At 41.0% G+C, this 15,021-nt stretch overlaps 1 protein-coding gene across 2 annotated transcripts in view; it reads left to right on the top strand.

Annotated features, from left to right (window-relative positions):
• The window catches only part of MREG (melanoregulin), a 64,752-nt gene extending 50,208 nt beyond the window's left edge, over positions 1-14,544 (top strand). For both annotated transcript variants that reach the window (XM_021074953.2, XM_084999129.1), the window contains 3 exons: positions 10,117-10,207; positions 11,665-11,828; positions 12,572-14,544. In XM_021074953.2, the coding sequence (XP_020930612.1) occupies positions 10,117-10,207; positions 11,665-11,828; positions 12,572-12,706 (390 nt within the window). In that variant the 3' untranslated portion in view covers positions 12,707-14,544. The remainder of the gene's footprint in view (positions 1-10,116; positions 10,208-11,664; positions 11,829-12,571) is intronic.
• The last annotated feature ends 477 nt before the right edge of the window (positions 14,545-15,021 follow it).

The following is a 15,021-nucleotide window of genomic DNA, read 5'->3' as shown; positions in this document are numbered from 1 at the left end:
CAGAGAGGTTCGAGCTTTGGGGTGCTCGTTCCCCAGTGCCGGCGGATTGATTAGCTCTGGGAGGGGGAAACCCATCATGTGAGCAAGCGAAACTGCGGTTTGCCCCGTGAGCCTGGAGAGGCCTGGGCAGGGTTTCTGAGTGAGGCGTCCTTGTGACCCTGTCATCTGGCCAGCTCCCTTCTGAAATGAGAGGTGGGGAGGAGCAGAGGAGGCGGCAGAGGTAAGTCCAGGAAACCCAGGGTGTTTCTCCAGCCTGAAGCCTAGTTTCGGAAAAGTACGGGCAGTCTCACAGCTCTCTGTTTTGCACACAAGCACAACCTCCTCCAAAACACTGACCTTTTTTTCTCAATCCTCAGAATCTCAGATCCTGGCAGCTTCTGTCCCTCCCTGCTCTCCCCTCCCTCTCTGCATCTTTTTTTTTGTTTGTTTGTTTGTTTTTAAGGCCACACCAGAGGCATATGGAAGCTCCCAGGCTAGGGGTGGAATCAGAGCTGCAGCTGCCGGCCTATAGTTACAGCCACAGCAACAGCAGATCCAGGTGGCATCTGTGACCTACAGCACAGTTTATGGCAACGCAGGATTATTAGCCCACTGAATAAGGCCAGGGATTGAACCCACATCCTTGCGGGTACTAGTTGGGATTCGTTACCCCTGAGCCCCATGGGAACTCCACACCTCTGCATCTTGAAGCAAACTCTTGTGCCTTTGTCTCCCTCCACAGAGACAGGACATGGACCTGAGGGCATGGAGGGGAAGGGGTGGGGAAAGAGGGAGAGGGGTGAGGTCCTTCCACCTACTCAGAGGAGGGGAGACAGAACCGAAGTCCCCAAAGGAGGACCAGAGGGCAACGTCCCAGGGAGTTAACCCTCAAGAAGGTCGTTCTTGAAGTTGTCCGCTCTCTTGGCTGGAGCCTGGCAATGCTTTGCCTCTAGAAAAGTCCTCTTTCCTCCCACGATTTCAACTGCGTTTTCATAGTTCCTTCTTCAGGTTGCTCTCTTTTCTAATTATCTCCTCTTATGTCCTCTGCTTCCTCTTGCCTTCCTCCCTTGCTCATGCACCCCCTCCAGTCCTGATTGCAGAGGCAGTGTGGACACTGGCTAAGTGTGTTGCCCCTACAACCACCCTGCCTGGGTCCGAAATCCCAGCTCCTAAGTTGCAGGTGTGCACACTTGGACAAGTACTTCACCTCCCTGAGCCTCGGTTTCCTCATTCTTAAGATGTTATAATAACAGCATCTCATAGATGACACATCATGTTATGAAAACTAACTGAGTAGATGCCCATAAAGAGCTTAGAGTAGTACCTGGGAAGTAGTACGTGCTCAGTAAATTTTATGTCTGTCTACTATCTGTCTCTGTTTCTATTTTCTTTTTTGTAAATGCCTTCAAATCCTTTTTGGATTTTGCCAGGTGACACTGAACGAATATATGTTTTAAGAGCCTGTAGTAATTATATTTTTAGAAATTGTAAAGTACATAAAATAGTTCTACTAAAGTATAGAAATTCTAACGTAGACTTTCAGTGATGGAGAGCTCATCATCTTACAAAACCTTCATTCTGGATAGAAAGTTCCTTCTAACATTGACCTTCTTTCTTATAGCTTCCACTAACCATCCTGTTAGTTTTAATGGAATAAGGAATAAATGAACTTATTTGTTATTAGTTCATGTTATTAGGAATAAGTAAAAATAGTCAACTCTTAGGTTGAAAAAAATCAGTACGGCCAAAGGACCAGATGCAAGGATGTGTCTTTCAGTGAACGGCTGCTATTACATTTCGACCTATGGATTTTACTTCATAGGACTTATTTGTTATATGTTTTGAACCTTGATTCTCATGTTCCATATATTAGCTATCTCTGCTACTTTTGACCTTTGACCTTATGAAGTCACTGATGAAAATGATGACCCAGAAACCAAGCCCTATCCTGCATTCCAAAAATCTTCCTCCAGGCTGACATGAACCGTTTTGAGTATTCTTCAGTAGCTGCAAAACTACCCCAGCCTGCATTACCCATTTCACCTTTCTCTGGGAAAAGCAAACATGAGAGATTCTGTTAAAGACTTGTTAAAAGTCCAAATATACCCCCCCAGACCACCCTAGCATTACATGTCTTTCTCTTATCTGATATTTCCCACTATCTATAAAATACAAGAAAATTAATTGGAGAAGCAGTCCATATGATTTGTCTGTCTTTTAGAGAATCTGTCTTCATTTTAAGTAGAAAGTAGCATAAGATGATAGGCATTGGTGAAAGCTGAAAGGAAAGAGAGAACAGTTACAATGTTCAAAGAATTCATTTTACCAAAAGTTGTCACTTTCCACTAAAAGTATTTGGCGCCTCTCCACTTTGTAGTCCCTGATTTAGATGTTTAATTTATATAGCACAATGTTATTATAGCCACAATTGTGTGGTGTCTTCTTTGGATGTCGGTGTTGAGTTGAAGTGGAAATTCCCAAAGGGATGTGTATAGTGTGTGATTCATGTGGGTACTTGGTACTTTTTGATGGTGATGTTAGAAGGAATGACTAAGAGGCAAAGAGTCTTAGGGCATTTTCTACTTTTAGGCATGTTTAGGAAACTACTGTAATTTTTTAGGGAACCATTTTCAATGAAATACATATATTACAGTTTTGTTTCTGTCTATGCCTGATGGTCAAAAAGTCAAGTTAAAGGAGGATCTGGAACCTTATAGTACAGGATGATTGCTAAAATATATGAAGTGAAAAGTACAGGATATAGTATGCTGCCATTTATGGGGGAAAAAATGGGAGGGTACAGAGGAAATGGGTAACATTACTTGTAGGAAGGACACTGTGGCTGAGGGATAGTCTTTAGTGCTTTTTGAATTGTGAATTATGTGACTGTATTACCTAACACAAATAAACAAACAATAAATGTATAAGAAGAAAGAAGCTGGGTTGAGGAAGCAACAATAAGTAGTTAATCCTTTCTATTTCCTTTTTAAAGCATATACAGGCTTTGGAATTAGATGCCCTTAGATTTGAATTTTGGCTTGACAGCTGCTGGCAGTTGAGCCTGGAGAAGGTTACATCATTTCATGTAAATTTTGGGAAAGACCTTCTTGGCTGGATTTTTATGCAGATCAAATATAATAAAGACCATTTCTTAAAGTTCAGTGTGCGATTATCTGGTCTTGGGGTATGCAGTGAAGGAGATGAAGCAGATTTTGGGTACGAGCATCTTCCTCTGAAGATGGCTTTCCACCACAAGATTATCTTAGTGCTTGGGTTCCAGGTGGTGAATAGATTTTGGCTGAAAGTTATTGTGAATCAAAAGTTAACTCTGAACTGATCATTAGATCCAGAAAAAGGGTTCAACCTGTCTTTGCAATTAAGGGAATTCAGTGGTTAAGTGAATGATAGTTAGATCCCTTTCCTCCAGAGTTTTGGAAGAAATTTGCCAATGAGATGTATCCCATCTCCTCTCCCCTGTTATATAACAACAGTCTTGCAAGAATTGAGAAGCTCTGCTCTGATGGGTAGAATCAGGGGAGGGACCATAAAGCAATGCCTGGGTGCAGAAAAGGACTGCTGTTCTGTGCCATTGCCTAAGTCACTCCAAGGAACAGAAAGATTGGGACCCACGCAGAGCCATCAACACTGCATACTCTGTAAGCTGTATCCATTCCCAGCTAAGTAGGTCTCTATGCTGAACATTTTCCCCCAGGGGCTAGCATAGGAAAATATGAGACTAATATTTTGTGTAGCATTTACAGTTACCTTTTTGTTTATGTACTCAATGAATGGGCTTTGTAACATGAATCTTTCAGATGCAAGGACCATAATGAGAACTCCAGTCGTCTAAACCAGGGTCTAATCAGTTTAAATAACAGAGTTCCAGAAGCAGGACTGACTTCAGATGCGATTTGATCCTAAGGCCTAGTGTGGCCTTAGGCTTCACCTGTCTGTGATTTTTTCATCCTCTTTATCCTCTTCTGAGTATTAGCTTCTTTTTAAGCTGGTTCTTCCTCAGCCTCTTCTCCTTCATCTTTTTGGCAGTGCCTGAAGCCTGCAGAAATTCCCTGGCCAGGGATGGACCCCGAGCCACAGCAGCACTGTGAGCCACTGCAGTGACAATGTTAGATTCTTAACTCTCTGAGCCGCCAGGGAACTCCTTTAGCTGGCTCTTCTCTGTGTAGTAAAGTGATAGGGAAGTTTTCTTTTTTCTTTCATTTTTTTTAAAGTTTTATTGAAGTATAGTTGATTTACAATGTTGTGATAATTTCTGCTGTACAACAAAGTGTTTCAGTTATCCATGTACACACATCCATTCTCTTTCAGATTCTTTTCCCACATAGATTATCACAGAATACTGGGTGGAGTTCTCCGTGCTATAAAGCAGGTCCCTATTGGCCAGTCATTCCATATACCTCAGTGCGCATGTACCAGTCCCAAACCCCCAGCCCATCCCATCCCTGTCCCCTTTGGTAACTATAAGTTTTTCAAAGTCGGCAAGTCTGTTTCTGTTCTGCAAATAAATTCACTTGTATCCTTTTTTTAGAGTCCGTCCACATGTGAGTGATAGCATATGATATTTGTCTTTCATTGACTAACTTCACTTAATATAATAATGTCTAGGTTCATCCATGTTGCTGGGGCTGGCGTATTGGGGCCCCAAACAAAAGCTGGGTTCTGGGAGCGAAAAAGAAAAGTATAATATGGACTCTGGGGCAGCAGATGCTTGATGTTTGCCTCCCAACATCGGTTCTCCCCTTTTCTCATCAATCTGTCAAGCCCTGATTTTCCATTGGAGAACAGTTAGATTCTCAGCTTTTTTTTTTTTTTTTTTGTCTTTTTGTCTTTTCTAGGGCCGCTCCTATGGCATATGGAGGTTTCCAAGCTAGGGGTCAAGTCAGAACTGTAGCTGCTGGCCTACGCCAGAGCCATAGCAATGCCAGATCCGAGCAGAGTCTGCGACCTACACCACAGCTCATGGCAACGCCAGATCCTTAACCCACTGAGCAAGGCCAGGGATCGAACCGCAGCCTCATGGTTCCTAGTCGGATTCGTTAACCACTGTGCCACAGTGGGAACTCCAATTACATTCTCAGCTTTAAGAGTAGACACTGACTGGCTTAAGCCAGTAAACTCAACTCTCGCTGTATATGAGAACCAATAAAGGAATATTTTAAAATACCAATGCATGGGATCCACCTCCCAGAGCAATGAAATCAGAATCCTTTGAAGGGATGCCAGGTTCGAAATCCAATAATTTAAGCCAATCAGCGTATCCCATTGGCTCAGGGAGGGCACATAACCTAACTCAAGCTAAGGAGAGGCAGTGAAATCCATGGGGTTTCTGGGAATAATCCGGAGGGGTGGTCTTTCTTCTCCTGGAGGATGGGGCGCAAGGGTACAAACCTAGAAATGTTCCTATTAGAGGGTGAGGAGTAAAGGGAACCCTCTTACACTGTTGACGGCAGAAATCGTGACTGTACAAACGCTAGTGATAACTTGTCTCCACTTTTCCTGATTCCCTTGCGATGAGGGAGACAGAGAGAGAGAAGGAAGAGCTGAATTGCTGTCTTTGTCCATAGAACAGAGTACCAAGAAGGTTTAAAGTTAATACATTAGAAATTGGAAGTATAAGCCTGATATTTGGGAGTTACAAAAGTAGCTACCTGAGGGGAAGGAGAAGATGAGAAGGAGGGAGAGGAGAAAGGGAGGGGGAGGAGGAAGAAGAAATAGTCAAAAGTAGCTACTTCGGGAGTTCCTGTCATGGCGCAGTGGTTAACAAATCCGACTAGCATCCATCCATGAGGATGTAGGTTCCATCCCTGGCCTTGCTCAGTGGGTTAAGGATCCACTGTTGCCATGAGCTGTGGTGTAGGTCGCAGATACTGCATTGCTGTGGCTGTGACGCAGGCCAATGGCTATAGCTCTGATTAGCCTGGGAACCTCCATACGCTGCAGGTGCAGCTTTAAAAAAGCAAAAAAAAAAAAAAAAAAAAAGAAAAAGTAGCTACTTCTGAGGAATAAGACATGAAGATGAGGAAGCAAGCTTTAGTTTTCCCTTTATACCCTCTGTTCTCTTTGAATTTTTATTTCTAAATTATATTTTCTATATTATATAAAATATTATTATAATTATTATGTTACTTTTATAATGAGAAATAAATTTATTTCTTTTAAAATTGTTGCTAAGAGTGTGAAATGATTTTAAAATATATGTAACCTATTGTTAAAATACATTTCTTTAAGTGTGTAAATCCCCTGTTTGACAAGAGACGTGAAGGATTTTTTTTCTTTTTTTTTAATGGTTGTATCTGCGATATATGGAAGTTCCCAATACAATGGGGTTGAATTGAAGCTACAGCTGCCAGCTTACGCCACAGCCATAGCAACACCAGAATTGAGCTGCATCTGCGACCTACACTGCAGCTTGCGGCAGTGCCAGATCCTTAACCCACTGAGCGAGGCCAGGGATCGAACACATATCCTCATGGACACTGTGTCAGGTTCTTAAGCTCCTGAGCCACAATGGGAATTCCATGAAGGACTTTTTAACTGTGCCATTTATCCACAACCTCACAATAGTATAGAGTTCAGATATGAATAAAATGTTTTAATTTTGTGCGTGAGAAAATGATCCTAGGAGCTTAAGTCAAAACTCAAAGTCAAGGCCAGCTCAGGGGATTGAAAGCTTCTGATGGTGGCCAGAGATTGAGCTTCGTTCTCGCTTTTGTATTTGGCCTCACCCTTCTTACAGAGCAGCCCTAATCTGATTTGGCCAACAACTAAAGAGGAGAAAAACCTCAAGAATTCAGCTAAGCATCATCAGTTATTTTGTTTGCAATCAAATGTTTTTCAGATTTCCTTGGCTCCCAGGTATCATATGAAATTAAACCTGCGTGATTTCTTTTATCACACCTTCGTTAATGTACTTGTTAAAGTTTGGCTATAGTCTCACCCTGACCACCATGTATTATTTCAGAAATGATAAGGAAACAAAGGTTGTTTTAGAAAATAAGACTTTAAACTTTGGATGGCTAGTAGATTTGAGTGTCAAGTCACTTTTGAAGAATGTTAAACTGATCTTTAATTGTTACTTTCAAATTATTTGTGTAAAGAAAATTGGCACACAAATTAAAAAATGTGGAAAGACATCACAAGATTTGTTTTTCTGTAACACCAGGGAGTAGGTGCGTTTGTTTCTTTAGTTGTAAGATTTTATTCATCACTGATTCTATTTGCCACATTTAGATTCTATTCTTGGGGGTCATATATTAAAGAGGAATTCAGATTCCCTTCTTACCATTTATTTTTTTTCAAAAGCCAATTCTTAGTTGAAACTCTACCGAAGCTTCTGCTGCTTTTGGAGCTTTAAGTTTTGCACAAAATGTTCAGATATGTTCATATATGATTATCCATGACTATTCTGTCAAAAGAACACAGTGATAATGTGGATTTATGAAACACAGAGTTTCATTCTGTTCATTTTCACAGACCCCTATCATGTGCTAGGCAGCAGATGGCATCATGTGTGGGCTCATCCTTAGCTTATTTTTCATTATTACATGGTTGTTTCTCTGAATAGTTTATCAGGGAATGAATTTGTATAACATTCCATATTTTCACTGTTGATATTTAGGAATAGTAAAATAACTGATAGATGGACAGCAAGAAGAGAAAGGTTTAGAAAAAGTCTGAAGCTGAGATGACCCAATGATGAAAGAATAGGTCTCTGAAAAATAGAGATTTGGGTGCATTTCATTTAAGACACAAGTTCTGAGGCATCAGTGTTATGGAGCTGAAAGAAAAATGAGCAGAGACCTTTAAATGTAAGTTAATGAAGCCACCTAGTGGTTTGTTCCATAATTTAAGCTTGTGTGAATACGTAAAGCATCCCCGTCTGAGGATTGTTGTTTGGGTCTCTGATTAAGTATGATTAGGAATCTGATCACTTTTCATTTAGTCCAGCAAGGAGGGTCAGTTTCATGGAGAATAAGCACAGTGCTGCGCTGTGTTATCTTTTATTTATTTATAGTCTTCCTTTATAAAAAAAGACTTAAAGTAACATGAAATGAAAAGATAATGAGAGAGCACAAACTAGAAGATGAGAAAGGAAAAAAAATATATGTGAATAAAGATACAAACAGCAGTTTAAAGAAACTCTTGATAATTCACAAATGCTTTCAAAATCCTATACATTTTCTATGAAAGGAGTTGACGTTTTTCAGGTCAGCCTGGAAACTGATCACTTACAAAATTCACCAAGTCCAGAACAGTGAACCAATGTTCAGGAAAAGTAAAATCCTACCTGATGTCGAGACATTTTTCTTTCAGAGGTTCTCACAAATGAGATACTGCATAATGTCATATCTGTTCTCCTCAGCCTTTGTAATAGAAATCATCCTGAGTCTTGGAAAATTGTTTCTTAACTGTGCCTACACTGCTTTGGAGGAGAATGAACACCCCACTCCATTTTCAGGGCTTTCATTACAGCCTTTGATCCTCACAACAAGCTTGAGAGATACGTAGTAGAATTGTCTCCAGCTGACAGATGAGGCCACTGACACGCAGTGAGGTTATGAACTCACCCAAAGTCCGCTGTTAATGAATTATGCAGCTCAGATCCAAACCTGGGGAGTCTGGCTGTAGCATCCATGCTCTATTCCAAGATGCTATATATGCTGAGCAACCCATCCAGTGAAAACGGCAATACTGAATACTTCACAGTTCGTGGAGGATGAGAGAAGAATGCTTTAACATGATGCTGAGGATGAGGCCCGGACTGCACATTTCTAAGACGACTCAGTTAACTTTGTCCTCCAGTGTCACGGACCTATCCCTGACTATAGTCGCTACACACTCATGCACACATGAGAGCACACACACATTTGGTCAAAAACAGGGGACCAGACAAGAGTACTCAGACACCCTACTTCCTGACCTCTAGAAAATAGCGGATACTCATGACTTTTTGACGCCTTTGTATAAGATCTAACACACACTCAAACCGAAACGCACTTTATTTTGCTAGATTTTCTTTCTCAAAGTTGTATCTGTCAGTGTTTGGGGATGGCAGCTAAATGGATTTCTTTTAACCAGTCATGAATATTGATTACTGATGAGCACAGCAAGCCTTGAAAGGAAGTTGGTAGGGAAATAATGACATCATTGAAATAGTTCCAGTTAGAGGAATCAAAATATCATATAACTTGAGTCTTAAGTGGAGCATTTAGAATGATATTCTTTTAAGCTGTGCATTCGGGTAGTTGTTAATGTCATTGCTAAGAGGAAAAGGTATCCTCCATAAGGTAACTCTTCTATGTAGATAAAGCTCCTTGAGAATAAATTTCCATGGCATTTAAAGGAAATGCTTAGCTCAATAAAGATTCTCAAGTGCCTGAAAGATTCAGGTTTTGTTTGGGGACCAATTGATGGCTTACTACCCATAAATTGAAGTTTTTAGAATGATAGTTTTTTAATAGTTCTGCTGATCAATTCTATCATGGGAATATACATGAAAGGGAGCAATGGTGAGGTACGATGAAGGAAACATTGGTTGAAAATCAAGAAACTTGGGGTTCTCTGACCTACTTTATTCTGATAACAAAGGAAGACACAAATTCTTTGTGCGTTATTTTTCTCACAAACTCTGGAGTGAGATGTGGATTCAAATACCAATTCTGATACCTGTTAGCTGGATGATATTGAATTACCCAGTTCACCTTTAGGAGCTTCAGTTTCTTCATCTATAAAGACTGGATTCGGTAATACTTTGATGTTGTCAGGTGCTCACTGTGTACAAGTCCTGTGCTTTTTTATACCTTCGATCTTAGATGGGATATTCACTATTGTTATTCCCACTTTACCAGTGCTGTCACTGAAGTTGGGAGGATAGGTAATGTGAAGACTGTAATTAGGATAGTTTATGTAATATGTTATATCACCTAGAACACAGCGGATTCTCCAGACATAGGAGCCCATGAATTGACTCCTTCTCACCTATCTCCTTCTCTTCTTTGGGGATATGCCTTGAAGATCAGTGATGAGGAGAACTGCATGCTTATATAGCTTGACTTGGGGAATTAGTTAGAGAGTGAGGCCAAAGGGTAAAAATAAAACTGAATTTTTATCTTCCTACAGGAGTGGCAAAAACTCAACTATGATATCTACTCCCTGCGACAGATTCGAAGGGAAGTGAGAAATAGATGGAAAGGTATTTTGGAAGATTTAGGTGAGTCTGAAAGTGATTATGAAATAGTAAAAAGTAAAAATAACCAATCGTGATAATTTGTGTTTGCTTTCTTGACCGGGGTTTTTATGAAAGGAATGTCAGTAACTGGCTGGTGAAGGCTACTGTGCACTAATTATTTCTCCAAGCTTGTCTTCCTTGTATCCTTAAGCATAAATGTCTGATGTTTCTGTTATCACCAGCTCCTGTTTTTTTTTTTTTTTTTAAATTCTCAACAAAGTTTTATTTTTTTTATTTTTATTTTTATTTTTTGTCTTTTTGCTATTTCTTGGGCCGCTCCTGCGGCATATGGATGTTCCCAGGCTAGGGGTCCAATCGGAGCTGTAGCCACCGGCCTACGCCAGAGCCACAGCAAGGCGGGATCCGAGCCACGTCTGCAACCTACACCACAGCTCACGGCAACGCCGGATCGTTAACCCACTGAGCAAGGGCAGGGATCAAACCCGCAACCTCATGGTTCCTAGTCGGATTCGTTAACCACTGCACCACGACGGGAACTCCTGGTTTGTTTTTTGTTTTGTTTTGTTTTTTTGTTTTTGGCTTTTTAGGGCTGCACCTGCAGCATATGGAAGTTCCTGGGTAGGGGTCGAATCAGAGCTGCAGGTGCCAGCCTGAGCCACAGCCACAGCAATGTAGGATCTGAGCTACATCTACAACCTACACCACAGCTCACAGCAATGCAAGATCCTTTAACCCACTGAGCAGAACCAGGGATTGAACGTGCATCCTCATAATTTTTAAAAAATGAGTCTATCAGTCTTGAAGTCCTCAGTCCTTCTGCTTTGAGAGAACATGACTCCTTGGCATCATAACTTTTCAAAAGTGGGGTACTGTGTTGCGAGCCTCTGTTGCTTTCATTGGGATGCTGCGGGGTAGGGTGGACCTCTGCCTTCTTTACTCACCCAGGATTGCTGTGACTGGATAGTCTCCTTTTTACCATATAAATTATTTCAGTCAAGTCAAATATATGCGTCTTTTATACCTTTGGGTAAGTAATTTAGCCAGCCAACCATATTGTCGCGGGGAAGAGAATCTGGGCTTGGAGAAGTAAGGGCCTAAAGGTGTCCACCTGGCAGGTTGAGTGGCAAGTAGGAATTCATGGAACAGGGAGGAAGTGAAGACAGGGAGTGGGAGGAGGGTCTCCAAACCGAGAAAAGGAATAGCAATCTGTCCATGGATGAGTGTCTGAGGCTTAACTCGGAGGGAAAAGTTAACAAAGAAAATTAGATAAGAAGAAACCTCAAAGAATCTTAATTGAAGACCCCACCAACCACTGGGATGGGTGGGAAGCAGCACGTGGAGTGGTGCCTGGGGCTTCAGTTTCCTCATATTTGTTCAGAATCCCACATTGGGTCCCTTAATCTTCTGTAAGGACCGTACTGCAGGACCGTCATTTCCTTGTGACTGCTGTACCTGAGGGTTCCATTTCTTTACCATAGGTTTTCAAAAGGAAGCAGACTCTTTGTTGTCAGTGACAAAACTCAGCACCATAAGTGATACTAAAAACACAAGGAAAGCTCGGGAGATGTTGTTGAGACTGGCTGAAGAGACCAGTATTTTCCCAACTGGTTGGGAGCTCTCGGAGAGATACCTCTTTGTTGTGGTAAGTGGATCTGCTCTGATTTTGCTTTAATCTCTGCTAGTCCTTATACTCCTCATTCTGATACCACCAGCTCTGCCACAGTATGAGGTGTGCCAATGATGCTGGCATCTTTGCATGGATGCGCAGAAGCCAGCACATCATCATCACTTGGAAGGCTTCAAAAGCTCAGGCTTTTGGAGTTCCCATTGTGGTTCAGAGGTTAAGGACCTGACCTCACTCAGTGGCTTAAGGATCCAGAGTTGCCACAAGCTGCAGCATAGGTTGCAGATGTGGCTCAGATCTGGTGTTGCCCTGGCTATGGCGTAGGCCCCAGCTGCAGCTCTGATTCGACCCTGAGCCTGGGAATGTCCATATGTTGCAGGTGCAGCTGTAAAAAGAAAACAAAAGACAAACTCAGGTTTCCAGATTGCACTCAGACCAGTTGAGACTTGGGTTGTGGCTCAAGAATCTATCTGTATTTTTCAGCTAATTTTGCCATGCAGTCAGCTTTTGGAAGCATTTTTAGGTCAAAGAGATGTGAGAACTGTTGTATATATAACCTAAGATTGAAAAATGATTGGAAAGGACTCTAAGAACAGTGGAATGGGATTAAGGAGTGTCTCTAAATTTGTTGAGAAAAAGTTAATACATGTTTCACCTACTCATTATTTCTAGGGTGAATATTGTGTTTTTTAGATTGGTTTTCCTACCCATATGGCTTTGTTCCCCTCTTGACAGCATTTTTATTTTTAATTTTTTGGCAGGACCGTCTCATTGCACTCGATGCTGCAGAAGAGTTCTTTAAAATTGCTAGTCGAACTTACCCCAAGAAGCCTGGGGTCCCGTGCCTGGCAGATGGCCAGAAACAACTGCACTACCTTCCATTTCCAAGTCCCTAAAGGAGAGGCTATGAGGCAGAGTTGGAATTCTCCCAATGGACCTCAACAGCCAACCAAAGTTGGAAAAATGTTACAAGAGAATGAGCCAGAAGAATGAGCTAGCTAAGAGAAAAAGGATCCTGAACCTAACAGAAATCTGAGGGTTTGGATATCTGATCATCATAAGGACTTGATTCCCTGAAATGTTCAAGTTGTATTGAAGCACCCAGTGACCTGGCATCAGAAAGTTGGACAATGGGGTATTTCATGATGAGTGATTAGGTTCCAAGAACCCGTGGCTCCCATTTTGGTTTTGGTTATGCAACACACTCTAACCATTCATCCTATTGGGAGAATGGGATGTTCTAGTTAATAAAACAATAAAATTAATAGTGCTATCATTGAACCCAAATATGGGGTACCAATTTTAAAATAATTGTTATAACCAAATAATAACACCAAAAATAATACCAGACATTACATGACTTTTCCTTGATTTGGAAGCACCTACAGAAACTTGGAGGTGTTTGAGGCATCATTTTGAGATGATTCAAAAGTTCAGAAGTACCAAATAACAGAAATATCTAGGAGTGCTGCTCAAAAGTGAGTCCCAAATTAGAATGATCCTGAGCAGAACTTCCTGCAGCTACTTGTAAAAAGTTCTGTCTTCAGTTGTAGGATAAGCATCTTAAATTTACAACATCATTGCTATCTGGTTACCTCATTTTTTTGCATATGGGCCAGATTTAGTCCACTAGCCCTTGATACTTTGTCTGGGATAGCATCTATTTGACCTTCATTGTCTTGTCTTTAATCTATTTCCAGCTTATTGGCTGACAGTTGCACCTGCTCAGGGACCTCTCCCCTAGATTTGCAGCTCTGCAGGGCAGGGCTGCCTTGAAGAAGGGTATCGCTGGACTTTCTTCCCTTCTGCAGATGATTTTCAAAATGGAGCGATTCTGTCAATACAGCTTACTTCTATCCACTGATCAAGCAGTCCAACTTCAAAAGTTAATGGCTGGAGTTCCCTTGTGGTACAGTGGGTTAAGGATCCGGCATTGTCATTGCGGTGGTTTGAGTTGCTGCTTTGACTCGGGTTCAACCCCTAATTGCCACTTAAGCAAGGATCTTGCTGTGAAATCATCGTTCATTTTATTGAAAAGACTCTCAGAGCTTATAGGATGTAGCGATATATTGGTGAGAACAACGGCAATATTTTTACTTTTACAGATTTTGCTCTTCTGACTTCAAGTTGAAAAAGTAACCTGTATTTACTGTGTAGGGAATTATGCCTTGGAAATTTCCCTATCCTGACCAGCTTTTTTGGTAGTGAACACAATGTTTCAAACACTCTGTTAGAGGAAGTACATGTTCTCCGCTGCAGACCAGTTTTAACTGTCATGTTTCAGGAAAATTCTTCCTAGCGAATAAACTAAAAGTTTTATTTTTTAAAATAAAAAATACATTTTTATTTTGTTTTATTTAGTGCTTAATACCTCTCTAATATTGTTTAAAATTAGCCTTCAGGTATTTTCCCTCTCTTCTGTAGGATCTTGCAAAATAAACATGCAAACACTGAGACAAACAAAGACAAATATTCAAAAAAAAAAAAAAAAACCCTTTGAAAATCATATTGTTTTCATCTTTGTCCCGGGAATTTGTGTTTTGTCTTTCTGCCTTTTTCGATGTCAAAGTAGATGAGATTGTTTGTATCTATAGAGAATAAATTGTACCCATAGTCTTTATTTTTGGTAATGAGCCACTAAGGATAAAATTGTCTTTTGATTAGAAAAGCACATGGAATAATCCAGAAAATTTTCCTTGCAAGGAATTAAAAGTTTTCTGTGTTTACTTTTCAATTGATGTGTGTTGTATTTCCAAGATCTGAGAAGGAACAGATAATGCTTTTCCATAATCTCTTTAAATTGAAGGGTAAAGAAGCTAAGAGATAGATAGGCTTAAGGACTGACCTATAGCCAGTCAAGGGGCAGATCTGTGCCCAAGCCCGTTGAGTCGTACTTGAGAGAGGCTTGAGGATGACTGAGGTGACCCCTTCAGAATTCACAAGGTGCTAAGCAGGACCAGGGCCCAAAAATTTACATATGTATGCAGGGTGGTTTCAAGGGGTAGATGGATGGAAAATTTCATATTAATGGTTATTTATTTTAATATGCACCAGGAGAACCCTGTAATTAGCAAATCAACCACCTGATTTCCTATTCCATGAATGTTACTGCAGTCAACAAGATAATATGTTCTCTTACAGGGGACCCCAGGAAGGCACAGTGGACACATGGACCAAATGGTAAAGAACGCATTAGTGAGGGGTCCTCAGC

Source organism: Sus scrofa, chromosome 15 (assembly GCF_054392235.1).
Source record: "Sus scrofa isolate SSC_HxYL_T2T_F1_AM1 chromosome 15, Sscrofa_HxYL_maternal_Yorkshire_Landrace_v2.0, whole genome shotgun sequence".
In the NCBI taxonomy this organism is placed as follows: Eukaryota; Metazoa; Chordata; class Mammalia; order Artiodactyla; family Suidae; genus Sus; species Sus scrofa.
The sequence above is the reverse complement of the archived record's forward strand: the minus strand, read 5'-3'. Positions and strand labels throughout refer to the sequence as shown.